Source organism: Melopsittacus undulatus, chromosome 1 (assembly GCF_012275295.1).
Source record: "Melopsittacus undulatus isolate bMelUnd1 chromosome 1, bMelUnd1.mat.Z, whole genome shotgun sequence".
In the NCBI taxonomy this organism is placed as follows: domain Eukaryota; kingdom Metazoa; phylum Chordata; class Aves; order Psittaciformes; family Psittaculidae; genus Melopsittacus; species Melopsittacus undulatus.
The window spans coordinates 27,854,441-27,878,144 of NC_047527.1; the positions used below are offsets into that span (position 1 = coordinate 27,854,441).

The 23,704-nt window shown below is 38.8% G+C and overlaps 1 protein-coding gene across 2 annotated transcripts; it reads right to left on the bottom strand.

Annotated features, from left to right (window-relative positions):
- Positions 1-3,421: 3,421 nt before the first annotated feature.
- Positions 3,422-23,678, bottom strand: LOC101880495 (carbonic anhydrase 13). 2 transcript variants are annotated; one of them, XM_005150836.3, is made up of 7 exons: positions 23,350-23,678; positions 17,388-17,585; positions 13,483-13,601; positions 10,143-10,238; positions 9,010-9,072; positions 7,686-7,841; positions 3,422-5,451 (listed from the first exon to the last, which is right to left on the bottom strand). In XM_005150836.3, the coding sequence occupies exons 1-7, from the start codon at positions 23,378-23,380 to the stop codon at positions 5,338-5,340; spliced, it is 777 nt and encodes a 258-aa protein (XP_005150893.1). In that variant the 5' UTR covers positions 23,381-23,678; the 3' UTR covers positions 3,422-5,337. The 2 variants fall into 2 exon arrangements, with proteins under 2 accessions (XP_005150893.1, XP_030906402.1); XM_031050542.2 differs by lacking the exons at positions 17,388-17,585; positions 23,350-23,678 and adding exons at positions 15,626-15,690; positions 16,247-16,954.
- Between the last annotated feature and the right edge of the window lie 26 nt (positions 23,679-23,704).

Consider the following 23,704-nt stretch of genomic DNA (forward strand, 5'->3'; position numbering starts at 1 on the left):
ATCCCTGTTTTCAGTCAATCATCCATCTATCTATATGCAGAGCATGCATCAAAACAGATTTTTTATCATCAGCACTGGTGCATGTAAGAGTGTTGGGCATCTCCAACATTCAGGAGACACAGTTTCTGCTGAGGTATCATTGGCTCAACATCATATATTTGGCATGCCCACATACCTATTGAATGTAGCTATCATTGACACCATCTACACACCAAAACTAAAGTATCTCTGCACACAGGACCTTGTCTGCAGGCTTCAGGAGGCTAGCGGAGTCCAGTGTCAGCTCAAGTCCACAGTACTCATCAGAATCTGTTGTGCTATAAGTCATCATGGTTTTGAATACCTTGGTACCATGACTTTTGTATTATCTAGTTTGGTGAAACAATAAGATATTGCTCTTATTTATAACTATTTGCAATGAAATAGGCAACAAATATTTAATCTTCAGCAATTTTTTGATTGCCGCTGCCATCTGCAGATGTGGGGACACAGCATTCTTTCAACTATTCATACATAGGTACCTATGCTTTCTACATAACCACAAGAATTTAAAAACAATTTTGAATTATAAATTTGGATGTTGAAATACTTAGTGAGTTCCAAGTAAACTATTCATGAAATCACAAACTACTTAAGAAGATGGAGTTTAAGCAGGACAAAGGGAAAACAAATCAAGAACAAATTGAAAAACACCATGGGTGACTGAGTTTTTTTTCCTCAAAAATGCTGAAGTGCTGTTTTTTTTTAACAATTTGTTTTATTGAGGGTATATTTCTGTTCTGAGAAGAACTAGAAGCAAACTGATGACATTTAAATAGCTGATGCTTTATTCAAAATACTTTCAAATCAGACTCAGAAAAAATAAAGAAATCAGATCTCCATAAGACCACATTTATCTGTTGCATGCAACCCGTATGATTTACATCTGAAAAGTGAAACTGTCAGGAGCAAGAAACTGCAGATTATTCAGATTTATGTATCCAAGAATGTGGGTGAAAGTTGGTAAAATAGAAGTGACACAGGAACTGACTGTGCAGCACATCAGTTATGTAAAGTGGAGGCAGAGAATTTTTGTTTTCACGTGAAAATCCAGTATTCTCCTGTCAGACATTCCCTGTCCTCAAATTCTGCTGCACAGAGAAGCCAGCACAGATTGCACATGAAATTGGTTCACCACAGTGAAAACTTGTACGTGGCATGAATGATGGAGAGGTTGACAGAAATAGGAAGCAAAACACTAATTTAGAAACATTTTTGTTTAAGCACTTGAGCATTATCTCCTGTCTCACAAAGACAGCAGAAACTCAACTGTCTGTCATAAAGTACTTAATGAATAAAAGGTATGAGAGATCACTAGGAAATTAAGTCAATGACCACATCTCTATTAGGCCAGATCTGTACAAACAGTATAGCAAGACTTAATATGAAAAATAAGCAGGCTATCTGTAAGTGGAGAGCATTGGTGGAAATATAACACTATTTTTGTAGGATAATTTAAAAGTTAACTTATCCTAAGTCCTAAAGAGATGCCAGGGAAGAAGTATCAAAGGAATATAAGCATAGGAAAGCAATGTTAATTAAAAAGAAAAATGGAACAAACTTTACTCCATAGCTTAAACTACAAAGGAAGATGAGACAGTGTCAGAAACAAAATATAACAGGTTAGAAGTTAGATGTAGTCTAACTATCAGCAGAGTGATAAAGGAGATTGTCACAATGCTTTTTTATACTAGTTCATAAACAAAAAAAAAAACCAATCCAATCTCTGGAGCAGCATTCCTTTAGCATTTGTACCTTCATGCTGAGACTGCAGCCTGGAGGTGCTCCAAGTCTCTCCATTGTTTGCAACTTTTAACATCTGAAGATTAGGCAAGATTAGTCTCTACTAACCTGCTCCTTGCCTACCTAAAGCTACAAGAATCTAAATCCCTAATTTCCTTTCCAATAACTTAATAAAAATGTATTGCATATTTCTTTCTGTTACTTTATTCCTATGACATATTCCACTTTTTCAGTAAACTTATTTTGAAATTGATTATTCGGAAGACTTCTGTTTGTTTTTGTTGTTCTAGAACTGATTCTTCAAATTTCTTAAGGTCCCAGTTTATGTCTGGAAGGCCATCAAAGTCCTGTTTGCTGAAGCAACAGAGGGACAAATCTCTGAATGGACAGACAAAGCACAAGTATGTATCAAGTGGGTGTATTGCAGCAAACAGTTGTTTGCCTCATCTTCAGCCCAATATACTCCAGAAGGAAAGATGTCTATTTCACAGGTTTTTTCTTTTACATAAAGAAAATTCCCAGCTGACATTGAACTCTGCCTTTGCAACATGAAAAACATAATGAGCATGACTGTCAAAAGCTGTCAACACAACAGAGCACATTGCTTCGCTCCTGTGCCAAAACCAGCAGAGCCCTTGGGAGTACGTTTAATTCTGAGAATAAGTTTATGGGTGACCAACCATGCAGCTGTATACAATTCCTGACAGCTACTATTTTCAGCAAATACTCTATGGTTTTTGGTCACTGAGCATTTCATTCTTCTTAGTACAAAAGCTCCAAGTGTATCAAAGGGTAAAGAGTTGATCAAAGCGACCTGCAGCTGGGGGGGTGATGACATATTACAGCCTTGTTTGCTCTACAGTCATCTTAGTACAGCACAGAGCCCACACTGGAGATTTAATTCCCTGGGAGCATGTCATGTAGTCTGGTTGAAACTCAGCACAGCTTGGTCATAGAGTGTTAGTGACTGAGGATGCAACCAAGTGCTCGGTACTGAAATTGGGTCCGTGCTCTCACCTTACAGTTCCAGCAGATGGGTAATATGGAAAGCTGTTCCTAAAGGATTTGAGGAACCTGAGCATTTCTAGTCTTTTTCAGATGACACCACTAGGTTTCAGCACAGATGCAGTACTATGCTAGCTCAATCTAACATGAACACAGCATCTCCACATTAGGTGAATTGCTGTAAATTATGTCTTCTTCTAGAACTTATTTGCGTAACTCTATAAAAATAGTCAATAGTTCAAAAAAGTACTATCAGAAACTTTATGTAAAATTGATTGCATGTCTTACCACTTCCAAAGACATATTACTTGGAACACTAAAAAAATACCTAATACTGCACTGCCCAAAGACAGACTTCAAATGAGGGGATGACAATTCTTTCCAAAACTAGAGCTGAAGGCAGTACTCATAAAATTGTAGCCTTCTTTGTAAAACTTTAACCTCTTCAATACAAAATACAAGACACATTTTTACAATTAATTTTTATTTTGATCAAATCCTTATAAATATCAAAGCACTGGATTAACTCCACTGTTTTCAATATGTAAAAAACATGTGAAACTTTGGTTTCTGATATGAAGCAGTAGCCTTATCATTTTCTCTCCTGAGGCAAACAAACTTTATAACCTTCAAGCATTTGTAAACATTTTATTCATGTTCTGCAGCTATTCACATGACAAGGAAACATATCAGATTCAACACCAAGACTAAAAAAGAGTATGAAAGCACGCATACGCCCCTGCATTCTTCATGCACATTTTCCAGACATCCTCATTCATAAAGAACCAATGTGAGGTCTTTTCAGCTGCATTCTTCTCCCTATGCCAGAAAACAAAAACTATCTGCAGGTTTTTCCTCTTTGGCTAATCTTTATGCCACTGCCAAATGCCTTTTATTTTTCCCATGGTCTATTTGTGCTCTTTATTCAGAAAACATTCAGCAGGTGTTGAGAGGCCTTGCAGCAACAGTAGTTATATACTGGGGAAGAGAAAACAAACAAACAAAAAATCCACCTATCTTAATCTAAACTAAAATATCTATGTCTCTATGTCTAATTTATTCAGTTATAAGAAGGTATATAAAGTGAATCCTGATTGTGATTTCCCTCATATTTCTCCATCTAAGATCAAAAGGCCTATTGAGGTAAAAGGTACAGCATATAAAACCTATAAAAACACAAACTCATGCAGAGCAGTCACAGAAGACGAGTTGGTCACAAGTTACTGCAGAGACTGGTGGTAGTTGCTGCTCATGAAACCTTTAGCTTAGGTATCACTGGCTTTCACTATTTAGTACTCACAGTCTGAGGGTAAACCTAATCCTCTACTAGCTATATCCTGTGGTAAATTCATTAAAAATAATAAAAATCAATTTGACACAAACCAAACAATTATATTCAGATAACAAAAGCTCCTGAGAGAAACACAGGCTCAAGTAAATTCATTCAAGACAGACATTTCAACAATTGCTGCTGACAGCTGATCTTTTATTAGATATTGAATTGATTCTGATTTCTTTGGCTTGGTCTAACTGCTATCTTTGGTCTTGGAAAAGAAGTGCAACCCACCCAAATTCAGCTATTATAGCAGAACATTAGCCAGTACCAAGGATACATTACATACCTGAGTAGTGCTGTGTTCCACTGCAAGACGTGAGGTATGCAGCATGTGCTTCACACTGCAGTGTGCAATGTGTCTAGCAGGAAACAGTCTGGAGCAACAGCTACCCCTGCCTCCTGTTTTTAAGTAGTAGGAGTCTGATGCTACATAGGTATAGTGTTATAGTCCTTTACTGTTCATCAAGTGCAACAGACTGGATTTAGGAACAAACAATTCCCTCTGTGCCCTTCCATCTTTAAGTTTTCAGGACAATTGCATCACTACAAGTGGTGGAATTCAGGAATACCTAATCCATCTGACATGATCCTAGAATATACAAAATCCTTACTGTTTGCTTAAAAAATATTAAAAATCAGGACATATTTACTACTATAAAGCAGTCAGAATAACAGGATCATATGCATATATCTGTTTTACTTAAAAGCAGTCATTACTGCTTTTTGTATGAAGGTAAGCGTGGTATTGCAGAAGTCAGCAATGATACTGTATCAGCTTTGAAACATCTTTTTCTTGAGAATTACAGTGTGAAGTCTTATTTAGAAGCTAAATGTTATGCTAGAGACCAAAATAATAATTCCATAGCATCCTTTGATACCATTAATATCAGAGATCCTGTTCAGTAATTTGGTGGCAAATTCTGGACAACTCCTTTACCACGTCTGAAACTTATGACTAGCACTGCACTCTGTGCATGTTAATGCCTCAATACTCCCAAACCAATGCACTCAAACACAGTCAGACCTGTTAAAATTGATGAACCTGCAGCAGCTCAGGACATACTTGTCTGTTAGAAATGATTGCATGGTAACCAGTAACAAAACAACACCTACTTGTTAAAACAACTCACCAAAAAAAAAATCATTAAGAATATTAGCTATTAAAATTAATTCAGCCTTTGGTTTCAGAGGAAGACTATTCTATCTTTACTCCTTTAATTCCTCCTGACTTCTCGTCCTTTTAAAGGCTGGGGAGGGCGGTAGTTTCTCAGCAAGCAGCAGGCAACTTCATCCTCAGCTGTGCTCAGGAGGCTGCGGAACTTGGCTAGCTGCAATCAAGAGAGACATAAGATTCAGCAGAAAACCCTCATGCTTATACTAATGAAAAAGAATGTAGTAAATATTAAAGATATTTGTCACCTTTTTTTTGCTGCAAGGAAGGATTGGAACTCTATTTTTCTGTGTCATGTCCTTGTAAAGGAAAAGCAATGACTACTGAGAAAACCCTCCCAAAGCATGTGCCAGAATGAGACTGTGCATAAGGATTATTTGTTTCCTGTATTCACACTTTGCCTTCCATAACCTGGTTTAAACCAGGGGGGGTTATATATTTTAGTTTAATTCTATAGTATGGAGATTCAAGAATATTTCATGCCAAAAATTAGCTATATTATATGCACCTGTGTACATCTTGTTCAAACTGTATATTCACAATTCACCTGGAATAGGAGGTGCGCTGCAATAGAAAGCTTCTACAATTAGCATTTTTCACATATTAAACACGTGCTCAAACCAGGAGAGAATTCAAATTTTTCCCCTGTGAAGACGCAGAACAAGCAGTTATTCATACTTTCAGCATAAGCTTCTCTGCTTAAGCTGATCTCAGTAGAAACCTGCATCAGAGCTCGATGTCTAAACCTCAGGAAGGCTGAGTCTGATTTCTGACCTGAAGTTTTGTATTTTTTCTAATTGCTAATATTTCCGATATTTACCATTTTTATAAATTACCTTACTTCTCTTCTAAATTACCAGAGGCAGGACAGCACAACAATCATTTGATTATAATAGAGCATTTAGTTGTATGGCACACTGTACGTTAATCACAATAAGAGCAAAAAAGTCAATGCTACCTTACTTCACCCCACTCTAAAGCTAACATTTGTAATTCAGGCTCCCTGTGAGTTTCTACAGTCTTAAAATCTACTTTTTTTCAACCTGAGAAGTGCCCCACAAGCATGTTGTAAACTGTAAACCCCAGAACAAATACAAACATGAGGAATAAATTTAAATGGCACAGTATCAGTGATGATGATTATTGATCAGTCACAGTGGTGGACATTACTAGAAACAAACACTTTTAGCTACATGCAGGCTTATATTTATATGAGTATAGCATACTTAAATACGTAAGATATAGGTACAGTCTGTGAAAAATGGCTCTTAAAGAATCCCTGTATTTGACACTGTTTCCAACACCATATCCTCTGAATCTGTTACACATGGGTGTTCACATACAGCATTTCACATTTTAGAATGTATTCATTATAGATTAGCCTAAATAAGAACCTTTTAACCTGAACAATGGCTTGTCTTTTGGAAGTTGATATCTTCATACACATTTTCAATTCCAGATCAATATGTATTACAGCGAGTCTTATGAAGCCAGATTGAGGGGAGTGGGGAAGAGATACAGATGAGGAAAATACACACACTGAGCAAACATATGACTTCAAATTGGTTACAAACAGGATTTTAGTCTCCTGACTAACAAGCATCCCATTCAATGAACTGTTTTACCATTTTGCAGTCTGCAGCCACCATTTCATGTGGCCTCAGTTTCTGAGGTATTTGTAATATTTACCATAAATGAGACAAAAGCTGTAGTACCATAATTTTGAGGGTTACAGTGTGCTGAGAATATTAATACTATATCAACACCCAATATTGGAAACTATAATCTGACGTTAGTGTCTCAAACGCAAAAAGCTTTTTCTACCTAAGGTGGTCAGCCACTGGGTGTCACTGTTGCAACATTAATATACAGCATTAAGCTTAATTTCACAAAAAAAATAAGTAGATTCTTTTATCACACTTTTCCTAAGATAGCCTAACATAAAACCTCACTTATTGTATTTGCATTCCTTAATTCTAGTAAATTTACTAAGTTTTACATATCTGGAATGCAAGAAGACATTTAATATTCATGTGACATATAAAAAAATCCCAGAAAAGAGGTTTGAGCAGGATATGCAAGTAATGGAATTCTAGGATTTCTAAGCATCACCAAAACACTTTTTTTTTGTAAGTTCCTTTTGGGTAATTTTTTATTGTTAATTATCAGGATATGCAGATTTTTAGGGATAAAAAAAAAAGAAAAGAAATAGCTGTTCACAAAGAGTGGCAAAAAGAAGTTAGCATAAATTTGATAGACATATTTTGTCCTTTGAAAATTTGATGAGGTGAGCAATGCCAAGGTCTGAAATAAATATATTTTTGGGTGGTATTTACAATTTCAAGTCTTATAAAAGCAATGTTTCTATAGCAGTGAAAAATTCAAAAATACCTGTTCCGAACAAACACTTATGGGCTCTCTCAGAACAATCCAGATGACACTCTCAAGAAGAGGAGGAACAGTGAGAGAGCCAAAGTAAGTCCAGTAGTCCAGGGACTTGGGAAGCAGACAGCTAGGATCAAAGTTGGTGAATAGTGCTCTTTTACCCTGGAAAGAAAACAAAATAGCTCGTTGTGATTCTAGATTAAATATATGAGAACTGTGGTTTTTCTGCATAGAGAAGAGAAGGCTCCAGGAGACCTTAGAGCAGCTTCCAGTACCTAAATGGGCCAGCAAGAAAGCTGCAGAGGGACTTTTTTCAAGGGCATGATACAGACAGGACAAGGGGGGATGGTTGTAGCCTGGAAGAGGGTAGCTTAGATTAGATATTAGGAATAAATTCTTTACTATGAGGTTGGTGAGAGCCTGGCACAGGTTGCCCAGAAAAGGTATGGCTGCCCCATCCCTGGCAGTGCTCAAGGACAGGTTGGATGGGGCTTGGAGCAACCTGGTCTAGGGATCTCTAGTGTGGGAGGGGGTTTGGAACCAGATGAGCTTTAAGGTCTCTTCCAACCTAAACCATTCTGTGATTTTATGACATTTAGAAAATTATTTTTTGTATTAAAAAAAAGGAGAAAAAGTCAACGCAGTATGATTCAAAAGCAAGAGGCTGAGATAAATCATGCCAAAGGAGGTAGAGCTTAGAATTACAAATGATCATAAGATTCAAGTTGAAGGGAGAGGTGAGAAGATGTTAGACTTTCAATGTGGTCTGTACGGGGCTGGCAGAGTAACCCCACAAGTTACTGCCATCTGCTTTCCTCCCCATTCTTTTTGTCCAGGCCTACAGGTTACTACTTCTTCCCCTTTTTCCAGCTACCAGGCCAGAAATGCCTGTAGGATGCATGATGTTATGAGTCTGCCTAATTTCTCTCATACAAACAATAGCTTATTTCTCACCCTATACCTCAGCAGAACAGGGAAGGAAACCTTTTCCTCATCTTTTTCATAGTTTTCCATAAAGTATGTTCTTCCCCTCTTAATAGTCATAGCAACAGATTTGTCAGAGACTAGGTTCTGTGAAGAATTAGCCTTTTCCTCTGATCACTTACCTTATAAAAATTAGTTTTAGTGCTTAGTTTTCAACTTCTCCTAAACTTAGTTTTTCATTTCACCTAAATTTGTCCCAAATCAAAATTAGATATGGATAGCTATGAAATTAGGGACTAGGGAACAGGAAGATGAAGGCAGTAGCAGACAGGCTACCAAAAAAAACCACCCCAAAACAACAAAAGCAATCACCAATATTAGTATTCTCTTAGAAGCACTTGTTCACCTTGATTCTGATGGTGTCCAAGCGATCAGTAATCTTCTTCAGCTGAGGGTTGCATTCACCAATCTGTTCAGACCAGACAAAAAAGAAATATTTGAGCTCCAGGGAAAAATAGCAAAATTAAATAATAAAATAGCAAATGCAGAATGAAAATGTTTCAAAGAACTTAAATGACTGTGAGATCTGATGGATTTTATGAGTACAAGTCTGTGACTAGCTGGTCCTTAAAATGGTACTGGTTGTAAAGAAGATCCACTCCTTCACTTTTTTATTATTTATTATTAATAGACAGTATTTATTCTGGCTACTCATAGTAATTATTTCAGCTACAAAAGACCCACAAACTTTATACTGCAGGAGAACAAAAGCAATTTATTTTTAATGTTTTATATGCAACATATTAAAAGTGGCAGGCTTACATCTGAAATTTGAATTGTTAAAACAGTGAAAACATCATTCTTATGTATCCCAAGCAGAATTTATGTGCTAAGAAATCCTGTGAAACTGTCCTTGAATCACTGCAATGTAAACTGTAAAGACAGAATTACTGAAACAGTTCTTTGCAACTGCTGTGTACAACAATTCCCTGACTACACCAGGGCCAGCACCATCCTTTGTCATGGATTGTTTGAATTCTCTATCTGCTTCTTCATACAGAAGTCAATTAAGATGTTGCAAGAGTTTAATTTCATTTTAGAACAGGTACAGAAGTCAAAGAGGTATATCACAATTATGAAGAAATTCTCTAGCTTCTGGGTTTTGGGGCTTTCTTATTATTGTTTTTCAGACAAAACTACCAGCACAGAAACAAGCCATTAGAGAAGAGTTTTAATCAAATCAGATTGCTCTCCTAAAGAAATCTGTTAGTCAAGATCCATTTAGGGGCAGCTGAATTAAAGTTCCAGTAGGCAAACTGAAGAGTCTCACTGTCTTGAAAATCTATTAATCTGATATTTTTCATCTTCAAGAAAGCACAATTTTTCAGATTGGCAAGGAAACAGTGTGAAGGAAACAGTATCATTTAATGCCCACATAAAACAAGTGTGCCTTTAGCAATAACTATACCAATCATCACATTATCCCTTTTGGGTTTATTATGCAGATTTACTAGGAGGGCTCAGGCATTCTCTTTTTACCTTCAGAAATACTGCCATGACTGCTAATCCATCTGACTGACGAGCTGCCTCAACAAAACTGGAATACTTCTCTGAGTTCCAATGGACTACATGAAGCTGAAAAGCAAGAGACACAGACAGCATCAACTCCCGCTGAACTCAAATAGTCACAAATTAATACTGCAACTTCTCTGGTTTTGATACTTTACTTTGCTCTTTTGTATTCAGAACCATTTGGTTTTCTAAATGTAAATATTTAATGAATTTGGTAAATTTGTTGTTTACAGAAATGGCGAAAGCATTTCAGTGGCTGGGATCATTCAAAATTTAGCAGCAATCAGAATGCCACAGTGCCTGGCAAACTGCTGTTGGGTCCCCAGATTTTGAACAGAGAGGCTGAGACAAGATGTACTGTGGTTATATAACTGAAGCTTTTAAATCTGTTTTTAGCATAGATGATTTTAAAAAGTAATTGAGAATCATGAGGAAGTCATTATTATTTTGCTCCTCTTTTTTTTTAATCAAGCTTTCAGTAACATTAATCAGCCATGTAAATAGCTAGAAAACAGCCAGGGGAACATACATTAAACATGCACCGACCCCTTTTCCCATGTTTAGTTTAAACTGAACACTGAAATTTCCTTTTTAATACTTCCCAAATGTCATCTATGATTACCAGGAGTTTGGCACTTACAAGAAGCTTGATTATCTCAAGTTTGAGCATTTGCATTTCCAATGTACATTATTCTGGAACTGCCCAGTGGTAGTTGCTTAAGTAGCTTAAAGACATCACCAGACAGGTGGGGAGAGGAAAAGTGTGTGATGTCTACCCCCATACCACCTCAGTCCCTTCTGTTAAGCCAGGTTTCCTAAATCCTGGCCATGCTCCACAGCAGGAACTCCTGGTTCCCGGGAAGCGCCCAGATGTTCCAACCTTGGGAAAGGGTCCAACTGCCAAATTGGAGAAAGCACAAACACTCACACAATAGTTATGACCAAGTACTTCACAAACATTAAATTCTCACAGATCCTCAGTGGATTAGTAAATCTTACTACCCATAGTTTTCAGATAAAGAGAGGCTCAGAAGTAGAACATGGCATTGGTTTTCCCAGACTTTAAACTCTACTCTTTAGGAGTGCTGAAAAGCAACTCCACCGAGTGACCTAAACTGAGACAAACCCTTGGAAAAAAAAAAAAAAAAGGTTTCCTTTTGGAATGCAGCATCTCAAGACCTCTAAAGTAAGAGCAGTTTAGGAAAGCTGGAACTTACTTTAAAGGTTTTCTATGGAAAGAGACATAGCTGCATGGTTGAAATAGGGACCTAGGAGTGTGAAGATTTTGACTCTAAACTCAGACCTTACCTAACCTCTATGAGTTTAAATTTTCCATATCTGTAAAATGGAGCTCTTAAAAGGTATCATGTTTGCTAAGCACTTGGGCTCTAAAGTGCTGAAACATTACTTCCAGCAAGTAAGAAATCCCACTGAAACCAATAATAATATATATATGCTTATGATGAAACACACGTTGGCTCCCAGCTTCAGAGATCCTTGAAGGAATGTTGCTAAGAATATTATAAATTAAACCAGGAAGAGAACATAGCCCACTAGACCATTCTCAGGTGCACTAGTATCCTGAAGCTCATAGTGCCTGCTCCACTCACTAGTATAAGTTCACAGAAGCTACATTGAACAACATTTAAACAATTACACTTTTGCATACACAAAAAGAAAACAGATACCCTCAGTCGGAATTTACTTTTATTGTGGATTTAAAGGAAAAAAAACCCAAACAACAAATAACAAAACGGAAAATTCCCAGAACTGAATATAGCCCACCTCCACTCCCTCATAGCTTTGCAAAAACCCCCCAAACCAACCCCCCTTAAAAAACAATACCCCCATATAAACAGAGCTATGAAACACTTTTGGGTACAGCTTCATTCTTACGGCTCACAACTTCTTTTTAAGGAATATATCCCGTCTTACCACCGCTCTGTCATTGCAGCTTGTGAAGAGACCTTGATCAGATCATACGTTGTCACAAAGAATGAAGCCATGGATTCCTTCTGCTTCCTGGTAGGCTTAGGGGACTGAATTTGCAGTCTTCTTTACCTGTATATAATTCTTCCTTCGACTGGGTCAATGCTTTTTCTTGTAATCTTGCACAACTTTCTTAAGAAGGTGAGCACTGAAACCATCTTCATGTCTCCTTCAGAGGTGTTTTCTTTTTATGTGAACAGTGCTCAGAAGCCTTGATCTTAATTCTGGATTTCTTATCCCAAAGCCATAGTGACATCTAGAAGGCTTCTTGTGGAGGGTTACTCAACCAACAGGTAACAGAAAGGTTTTTAGACTGGCTAGCAATTCAGATATTTTCTCCTTCCATTTGGTTTCTTAGATGGGAAACATATATATTTTCTCAGCTAGAAATTTGGTTTTGGTACTTAATGGTTTTAAAGCACCTCTATTAATTCTTTATATTCCATCTCACCTGGTTCCTGTGGAAAACATAAGTCTTTAAACACTGCAAATGTCACTTTTCCCCATTAGAAACTGATTTTTTTTTTCTGACCACTGTCTCTCATAGCATTTCCAGTAAAATATGATCACACCACTGTGCATACATTTGTTTCTTCTTTGGTATTATGTCATTTATTTTGCCATTAACATTTATTTTTACACTTTTTACTTCTTTTTAACCCCAGAAAACTCTTCCACTGTGTTAAAGATCTCAGTCCCATTGGGAACACTCCATGTTACTTCCATTTTCAAAGAGGAAGGGGATACAGAATACTTTCTATTGTATTCTACTCAAGGGCACCAGAAGAGACAGAGCAGGAGCAAACTCTCCGTGCCATTTGTCCCTGTGACACACTGCCTCCACCGAAATGCAGTACCTCCACAGGCAGCACCCCACATATATTAACATGTGGTTCTCAAAGTCATAACCACGACATTGCTATATGCATCACAAAATGCAACGCTCCTAAGTCTTGCATAAACTTTACATGGCACAGACCCCGAATCAAATAACTCTGTGGTTTGTAATGGCAGCTGACTTTGAAAAGATTCTTCAAGGAAGACACAGTGAAAGACAAAGTTTAAAATAACTCTTGAACATTAAATCTTGCTTTTATCAAGCTCTTGTCTTCTGTACTCCTTTTTTAATCCTCTCCAAAGCTTTCAAATGGATTCTCCTTTGAGAAAGGACCAAACATGCAACACTTCAGGAAGACCACTTGTCTTTCAATAAAATGGGGGGAGAGTGAAAAGCAGGAAGAGGAGGGGCAATATTATTTTTACAATGGAAAACTAGTCACTAGCTTAGAGATACACATGTTGCCATTTAAAGCCTTACCTCTGCTGCATACTTCATCCCATCCACTGTGTGCTCAGAGCCGGCTTCATCATTGGATCCCCAGTGGAAGTGAATCTGCCGCAGCCTGTAGGTCCCGTTGAGTGGTCCCCCAGTCAGCACTGGAAACCCAAGCAGATGAAGAGGTTTCATTGCAGGAACGGAAGCTGCTACCCACATCCTCTAATCTGGCACAGACTTCAGTCTTCGGACAACTCCCTACTCCTTCTCGATGGCTTCCCATTTCTTTGAAGTGCTACAGAAACCCTCACTTGCCCAGGACATGACTTTCAAAAGTGCACTTATGTGTAGAAGATTAGTGAGTTATTGCCCACTAAAGGGAATATCATTGTCACCAGGCTTATGCAGGGTTGGATATTTTTCTGAAGATGGGGAAATATGTCTATTTTACAAGTGGTTTCCTCTCTTAAAAGTACTTACAAGAATCACTAAGAAATTAAGCTTAAAATGTAGGTTTTACAAATAAAGGGGAAGATCAGAAAAATACAATGTGAACATCATTTCTTCTCCTCTTTGAAATTTTGGAAGAAAACAAAAAATTTTCAAGGCTCTTTCCTTCATTTGCAAATAGATTCAGTTATGTCAGACTTAAGTCTGAGAAAAAGGAGCATTTATTAGCATACATAAAATGAAGCCTACACTAGATATGCATTGTAGCATTGTACAGCTTCAATATTAGATGTTTAATTAGCCATGGCTGGAAGGAGTGGCCTATGAGTAGCAGATAAGGACTTTGGGATTGTCTAGTTTCAAGAAAAGGAGGCTGAAGAGCAACCTCACTGATCTCTACACCTCCCTGAGGAGTAGAAGTGGAGAGAGACTTGCTGATCTCTTCTCCCTGACATCCAGTGATGGGACACATGGCAATGGTTCAAAGCTCTGCCAGGGGAGATTTAGATGGGGCATCAGGCCGCATTTCTTTACTAAGAAGGTGATCAAACACTAGAAGAGGCCTATAGAGGTGGCTGATGTCCCAAGCCTGATCAGTGCTTAAAAGGCATTTGGACAATGCCCTTAACTACATGCTTTAACATGGTCAGTGCTGAATTGGTCAGGCAGTTGGAGTAGATGACTGTTGTAGATCCTTTTCAACTGAAATATTAATTATATTCTGTTCTACCTAACAGGCATATGGGTAGGATTTTCATTGTTTTGCTTTTGGAAGTATTCGTCTTTCGCTAATCACAATTTGAACCAAACCATCTCTGCACAGAGACTTGAATGTGAATCACATTCAGAAAGATTCCTTATTCACTTCAAATCAAAGCACCCCACTCTCCTGGCTCCACATTTTCTGAGGGTTTGCGCATTATTCTGGGTGGGTTTACTGCCTCATTATAGAGACTTTAAGGGAAAAGGAGGGGAGCTTTAACCAGATAGATTTTAAATTAAGAGCAATGGGAGGGACAACAATAAGTTTTCCTCTCTTCTGAAAGCCTAAACTTTGTTGCCTCTCTGCTAACACAAGTAGCTTGATTAATTAAAAGGAACTTGAACTGTTTGTCTGTATTTGACCCCTTTAAAACTTCAACTCAGAACCATGTTTTACAGAGCCTATAAACCCAGTGAACAAAGGGGATGGGGAAGTGGCACTCCTAAAAAATTCCTTCTTTCTAGGACTGAAAACTTGGAGACAAATGATCCTAGAAATATGTAAAGATTGGTGTTCTAATTGGTTGAGGGAAAACAATTACATAGTAATCCATCAGCACTCAATGAAATACTGCTGAAAAAGGTGGAAAACGGCCTGATGATGTATTTGTGCCACACCACTATCAATGGTAAAACCCTTCCATTACAACAGTAATTAAGGAAGAGGTTAGTCGGAAGTTATTTAAGGCAAATATCAATATCTTAAAGTTTGAAAAGGGCTGGAAGAAGAAGTCTTTGAAATAGCAATAGACCAATTTCAGAGAATGTGGTATCAAAGAGGACAAAAAAATATACAAACAGTTACAGACTTGACAGCCCAGTTTCAATGCTGCCCAAGGTGAAGAAATAGTTCATATGGAACCCAGTTAATGATGCATTAAAAGATGTTAATGCATTTAACATGAAAAATGTTACCAATTAATTTGATTTCTTTTTTTTTTTTATTAAACCAACATATGTGAGGAGTTCTTACTTCACAAGGGTGCCCCAGAGGCCAAATTTTGGCCCTAGGAAATTCAGTATTTTTTGATCAATGACCTGAAAGAAAACAAAAACATTACTGATAAAGTTTGTCAGAGACAAATATTAGGGAAAATAGTGAATAACTCAGTTTATGAATACAGAAGAATTTGAATTCTTTAATAAGTAAAGCTTGACAATGGCCAGAAGGTAAAGGCATTTATGTGGACTGAACAATCTAGTCCATACACAGAAGACACAGACAGGAGACTGGGGATTACATTTACTAATTATCTGATCAACATCTGTCAGTGCTTTGCCATGACACCAACGATATCCACAAAGGTAAGGCCTGAGGAAACCATTAAGAAGAGGATCACATTACCACTGCTTTGATACCAGTGTAAGCCTAGAGAAATACTGTGTTAAGGTCCTGTCACTTCAAAGATGGAATTAGAAGGTGGAAGAGGTTCTCAGTATATTCATATTTGTTACTTTTTATTAAAACAAACAAACAAACAAAACCAACAAAAGAAAAGTAGTTTAAAGGCTGAGTTGGTCCAACTTACACTAAAATAAAGTGTGATTTCCACTGCTTTACTTGTGAGGGTAATTAACAATTAGAACAACTTACCAAAGGCTGTGGTAGATTCTTCATCGCTGGCAATTTTGAAATCAAGATTGTATGTTTTTCTAAGAGATGTGCTTTAGCTCACCCATGCCTACTAGGCTTGAAGCAGAGATTAATTCTGGGAAGTACCGTGGCATCTGACACACACGAGGTCAGACCAGATCACTGATGGTTAGCTGACGGCTTTCATGCAACATCCAATGTTGCTTGTATCAACAGGAAATTAAAGAATTAACCTTAAACTGTCCATGAAAGCAAAGTATGATGGTATCTCAATCTAGGTCTCTCACTGTTGCCACTAAAAGCTGATAGGTCCTCAGGCTAATGGACAGGGTGACCACAAATTAGTCCTCTTCTGGCATCGACCCTTGTGAAAGCATCACATGGGCTTGGGTCCTCAGCTAAGCCTCACACAACCACGAGAGGATTTTATTGCTTGAAGAATCTGTACTCCTACAGTTTCAAGGGGAGGTGTGCTAGCTTGCCTACCATTCAAGAGAAGGCTTTAAAGATGAATGCATTAACTGGTTTCAAAGACTATATTAAATCACAGAACTTCTAAATAAGAATTGTTGCTTGTAGAAAGTGAAGCTACATACTCCTAGAAAAGACTGGTGCAATAAAACTTTACAGAGAAGAAAGGGGATCACTTGGAATATATTTCATTTGTTCTGTATTAGCTCTTTCCTGACACAAAAAGTCGAGGTATGGATTGTAAAAATGAAAAAAAAAATATATAACCAAACTTGCAGCTAAAGTCAGGTAAGAGACATGAGCGATTCGGTTGGAATGAACCTGTAATGAGACACAAAGGATTCATCTGCAGTGAGAGAGAGCAGCATTTGAAAAATTGCACACAACACTGTTCAAACAGGGGGCTGGCACTATCTAGTTTGTTGGGGTGGATCAAACCAGTCCTGTGAAATGGGAATCCTAGCACTTTCTGAGAAACACAACCTCGAACTCGTGTTCCTACACTGCATCATGCTGAAAGCCAGGGAAAAAAAAGGGAAACTCTCATTGGAGGAGCAACACTTTACTGTTAATGAGGAGTTTATATTCAGCTGTGAGACATGCCCAGGATGTATGCATTCTATTCAGGAAGCAGTGGAAGAAGACACAGTGCAACAGAAAAGGAACTAACCTGATTTGTTGACGCTGTCATCAAACTCGACACTGGTGGAGTGCCCATTGTTAAGGATGATTTTAGCAGAAGCTGGATCGTAATTGGGATTTAGAGAACGGAGAGAGGGATCATACTTGGTTTCCTCAGTTTTGATGTCAATGGGTGACTGACGGTCTCCATTGGCAACAGGAAAAACCTCCTTCCAGTGGGCAGGCCCTGCAATGCATTGGAGGAGAAGTCTAAATTGATGTCAGTGCCCTTCTTCATATGAAAGAAAACTCAGTTTGGATTGTTCTTGTTTGCATCTCTTACATGCAAAAAGGGCACATCAGAGAAACACAGATCAAAATATTCAGCTATTTTTGCTGCACCACACCACAGCAGCAGTTCTCAGGACCCCTTTATCTACCTTACACGGTGTATCTAACTACATTTGGCCTTTGAACAAGGCCAGATGCAGTAGGTAGATACTTATTCACAATTAAGACTCAACTATGCGCAAGACATACCCAACAAATGCTCATTCAAATCAAGCATCCTGTATCCAACAGGCACGGTGCCCCAATAAATTTCTGACATGCTATTTTTGCCTAGTATCATGGCTCATGACATATTTAAGGATTTATCTCTTACCTATACAAAATCCCTGCATGAAGATTTTCTTCAGTACATTAGTCATTGGATGCAAAAGACCTGAGAACACATCTTCCACTGACTATGCAGACAGGGATGCGGAGATGTTGATAAAAAGGCCAAGTGGTGCATGGCATCCTGAAGCCTGACAGTTGTGCCTGTACCCTAAGCATTGCTGCACAGTCACCTCCCCCCAGCCCATTACCTCTGAGTTACCTGTCCTCCCTCCATGCAAGCTAAGCCACAAGTCAGCTGAAAAGCTTTGTCTCTGCAAATAAGCAACATGTATTTAAGAAAAATTTCAAATGTCATTCTAAAACAGTAACAAAAGCTTCATTGATGAGATGTGTGAGGTGTCTATTCTTACCTACTAAACATCAGAGAGTTCTCAATAAAAATATATGTGCCATTGTTGAATCATATTTGAATAATACACAGTGTGGAAAGGGGCCATAGAAGAAAAACAGAAACAATTAGTTGCTTGGGAAACATATTCTATAAACTAAAGACAGCAAACAAGGAAAGAGGAAAGAGTGTAAGGTAAGGGAAAAGTGGAAAGTCTGCAGGGCTGATGATCTTTCAGTATTGTAAAGAGCATAGCACTTGTTTTTCCTCCAGGCTTGGCATGGGTAAGAAGCATAATAAATCAACTAAGAAAGACTGGATATAATAAACACTTAATTATGAGCATCAGAAGCTGATCTTATAAAATCTTCGTTACTGGAAATCCTCATAACTCCCTACACTGAGGGTAACTGACCTCTGGCTTGAGTATTTCTGGATGGCTCAGAGCTTAAATAAACATGATAAAAAAAGGGATTTAAATGTGTCACACTGTGATTAATATCCTAACATCAAAAGTTGATAGATAACTTTCTATCCTTGACTTCAATAGAAGAAAACATAGCTCAGAAATTCACAGGTGGTAAAATAACACAAGCATCCCAGCTGTAAATCATGGAGGGAAGTGCCCCACGGCAGCAGCCACCTGGGCAGAGACTGATTCTCCTCTGAGCAGCACTGAAAAATGGAAAAAAGAAGAAGCTTGTAAAGACCAGCCTAAGGTAGAACAAAGGCAAGGGTCTTCTGTCATGACTTTGTTAAAAAGTCCTTTTGTTAATGCCTTCATTAACTAAAATGAAGGAAGCTGCTTGTAAGGCAGAATATATAAATCCTACTGGTTTGAAGCTATATATATAAATGATATAAAGCTATTTAAACTTAAGTCTTTTCACTTCACAATGGTCATCAAAGCTATTCAATGTTTTAATTATGTACAGTTTAGCATATGATATAATTTTAATTGTGTTTAGGTCCTAGTACCCTGTAGTTAGAGATGCAATGCACAATTTTATTTACAATCAGCACCACTCTATTGTTTATACCTAACTACTGTGATCTGGGATGCTTAGAAAAACCTTATTGCTGCTTAATTTTAATGTTTCAGGTTTTCCTTAACTGAGGAAAAGCAAAATATATTTATGTGCTTAACTATTTGGTCCTATTGCTCCACCCCAGAAATAACTAGTTATTGTACCTTAAATAATATGAATGATTTGCATGCAGAAATAATGTGAATGTGCTGCCAAAAAGAGGACCCAAGGCTGTGGTTCTGGCATTAACTAGTTGTTTGACATTAAACTTCTACAAAGTTCTGAAAAAGTTCTAAAAAGACATTGTACCTGCTTTTTCACTTGTCCTTAGCTTGGATGACCAAAATCATATTTTACATATCATACAATCAGGTTTAAGCCAATGGGGAATCCAGGGTGAAAATGTCTTCTGAGTTTGGACCTGAGTTACTTTCCTCCATCTCAGCATAATGTACACTTTAATGTTCTGGATATGTACTTTAAGACATACCTAGGAAAGTACTCACCAATTCAGCTCCCTTAACTATTTAATTTACCAAAGGAGTCTGCTTAATAAATGTCAATTTTTGAACCTATGGAAAGTGCTCTGTTGCTAGACATCACCTCGTAGCTCTTAACAATCAAAGCCATTGTGACCAACATTTAGGACAAAAAAACCTTGAACCATCTGCACTGAAGACTGCATGCTTTTGTTTTGGACACAGAATTAACCAAATGCAATGAACACTCTGGTCACTTTTAGATCAGATGATCATATTTATGATTCCCACCAGCATTGCCCACACACAGTTAATGAAATGGATCTCATAATGAAGGCAGCTATGAACTTGTCAGGGAATAGAACTCAGTATAGCATTTAACAGGAATGCTTTTTTATCCAGCTGGAGTTAAAGATGATGAATTTCATCAAAAGCATAGACTTACTCAAAACAAGTCTATCAAAGACATCACAGGATACGGTTCAGTTGCAGTGAGCCTCTATACTTGCATAATAGAGCACTTACAGGTGAAAAAGTGGATTCTTTTTTTGGACAGTTTGCTGTTATATGCAGAAAGTTCATTAGTTTGGCATGGTCTGACCATGGCAGGATCACATCCTTGTTTACTCCTAAAGGGAATGCATTGCTCACATTATCATATACAAAATATTTAAACTTACAAAGTTAGGTTTGCAAGTAATTTAGTTACATATTAGGTTGCAATAAGATTAGCTCAAATAAAAACAATTGACAGTTCATAATAGGTAATAATTAAGTTCCTTTTTAAAAGCAGACATCAGGACCATGTAATTATTCTCAGGGAAAAAAAGTAGTATAAGGAATTACAGTTGAACTCAATGCTTTCAAAGGTCTTTTCCAACCTGAATGGTTCTATGAATTCATATTCCTTTTTATTTATAAAGCATCTCAGTGATATAGTAGTAATTAGATCCAGAGACATTTTGCAATAAAACACGATATATGTATTTTACACACATATGTTTTATTAAACAAATATTAAACTGAACGCAACTGATTCTTGATTTGTCTTTTAACTACACCAGTTCTCCAGTTAACTAAAAAGACCGTTTCTGTGAAGTGGCAATAACATTCCCCTTTCCATAACCTTGGGCAGCAAGGAAAGGCATGCGTAATGCCTCACAAAAGACGTATTTCAAGACCTCAATATTAAGCCTCCATACAGAAGCACCATCAAAACTGTGACGTAAGGACAGTGGCAAAAAAGCAAAGGCCAAGGTTATACAGAAATATGTGCCCCAAAGAAGGGGAGAACATTTATACTGGGTTTACGTGGCAAGGTTTAGGTAGCGGAGGGGCTGTAAGAAGATGTCAGAAGCTTCCCCTATGTCTAATGCAGTAACAGAGACAGCTCCCAGTGTAGAGAGACATTAGAGAAAATTGGGAGTCAAGTTGAGCCCAGGAAGAATGGAGGGGTGGGGAGAAGATGTTCTAAGATTTGGTTTTCTTTCTCATTACACTACTCTGGTTTGATAGGTAATATACTAAATTACTATTTTCCCAAGTGGAAACTGTTTTGCCCATGATGGTAATGGGTGAGTGATCTGTCCCCAGGGAGTGACAGAGCAGCTTTGGTGGGCATCTGATGTCCAGTCATCCTCAACCCACCACAACACTTCATTCTGTGTATAAAGTCAGCCCATATCCTTATACATAGATATACCATATATGCAGATATGTATGTGTAATATTTGACAGTTTATGCACATAATGATTTATGTTGCAGTCATTATTGCTAAGGGGCAAATGAGTTTTCCTCCAGTTTAAAAAAACAGTGCTTTTATCACTTCAAATGCACAACTCGGAATGAATGCAGACATCTTTCCAACTCTTCAGGAAGTCAACTTTAATATCTAACTGCACCACATGTAGTTAAATTCACTTTGTTTCTGACTCATTAGTTGCAAAATGTAATCTTTGTTTCAAGGAAACTATTTTCAGGGCCATGCAGGGCAATAAAATTTTTCAAGAATCAGAGCAATGTCCTGCATCTGCTATTCACCCAAAGAAGAAACAAGCAAAAGCAATAAAATAAATGCATAAAAATGAAAAAGATGAGAAATAAAACTGATCCTAGGGAAGAGCAGTTAAGTGTTGGCTATTCATGCCTCTCTCCTTTAGCCCCTTGTGAGAGGTGGTGGGAATCAGATGGACTGATGAGGAACTACCCACCCCGCAGCTGCTGGGGGCTCCAAAAAGGGGAGAGAGAAAACCAAACTCCACCCCAAATATATTATCAACCAGTAAACAGTTTTATAGAACAAATGGGGCCTCAAGCAAGGTCCAGGGCTGCCCTGATAGAAATTGTTGTGCCCTCCCCTTCCTAGAATTTGAGAATAGCAAATGAGCAGTGGTAGGATAAGGAGGAGGGAAAATGGGCTTCTTATCTGGACAGTGCAGGTGAAGTTTACAGCACTCTTGGAAAATATATGGAGAAACAAATTTGAAAAACAAGACTCATTTACGTCTTCAGGGGAGGGGTAGAGTACACTGCACAAAAGCAGATAACACACCTAATCATTGCAACATCGCTGTGATCCACCACCACCCAGTTTTTCAGGAAAAGTGCATCCATCCAGAAAAGACTGAGCAAAAGGGCCAGGCAGGAAATGTAGTACAAACAGTATTCCAGATTCTTAAGTAATAATATACACAAAGCATACTCCTATTGGCATTCGTATATGCAAATACATAGCTTTCTCCTCTTAGTACCATGGTGGTTTATTTGTCTGTGTATTATAACAGACAGTGTAAGTTATTCGTTTTATCAAAGCTGAGTCTCGAATTTACAAAAGCACTTTCATTTCTACTCGCATGCCTTGTGAGCTGGTTTGCACACCAGCGTTTGCATGACTTACAATGCAAAACAGAGCTGTCTTTAAGCCTGTTGATGAGCACATCTTGGGACTTCAAAGACCAACAAGATTAAGGAAACCATGAAACAACTAAAATCCAAAAGCATCTCCTCTTAGGTGCGTAGTTATACTTTCAAATGACCGATCCTAGTCCTTAGTGTTTCCCACCGTGTAACAGAAGCAGATGGTACCCTGAATCAGAGAGGCAATGCCGATAATACAGCAGCTCCCACCAGTGTGACTGTTCAATAAATACTCAGTACGTACAGGAAACTAGTAACTACGTGAGAAAACGAAATCCGTGCAGCGGATGAGGCAGAGCCAGCCCCCGACCCGACTCCCGTAGGCGACGCTGTACAACCCGACGCCCCTCGCAGCAGCCCGCCGTGCATCATTGCGAGACAAAAACCTGCCAGGTATTACGCTTGGAAGTCCCGGCAGCATTTCATTTCAGCTCATTCAGCGCTCTCATGGGCTCGGGAGGTGTGCTGGGGCGGCCCCACTGCCCGCTGCCGCACCGGCCGCCCCGACGGCACAGGAGAAAGCACTGCGGCCACCCGCAGTCCCTTCCCGCCCCCTCGCCGCCCCTCCGCAGCCTTACCGTTGTGCTCATCGTATCCCCAGTGCAGCATGGTTCTGTTCGCCGCCCGTTGCGGACTGGGACGGGCAAGTACGGGCTGGGACGGGAGATGCGGCCGCCCCGTCACCGCCGCCCGTTTTGAAGGCGACGGGAGGCGACGCCCCGATGGGGAGCCGATAAGGAGCCTGCAGCGCTCCGCGTCCGCCTAGCCCGGCCCCGGCCCCCCTGGCTCCATCGCGCCGACTCTCGCCTCAGGCCCTTCGCCGCCCCTCAGCACAGAGCCGTGCCGTCTAAGCGGGCAGTGGGGAACCGCTTCAATAGAGGAGTGCTGCCTCTCCGCCACTGCCTCGAGTTGTGCGGCGGGGAGAGGCGGGGA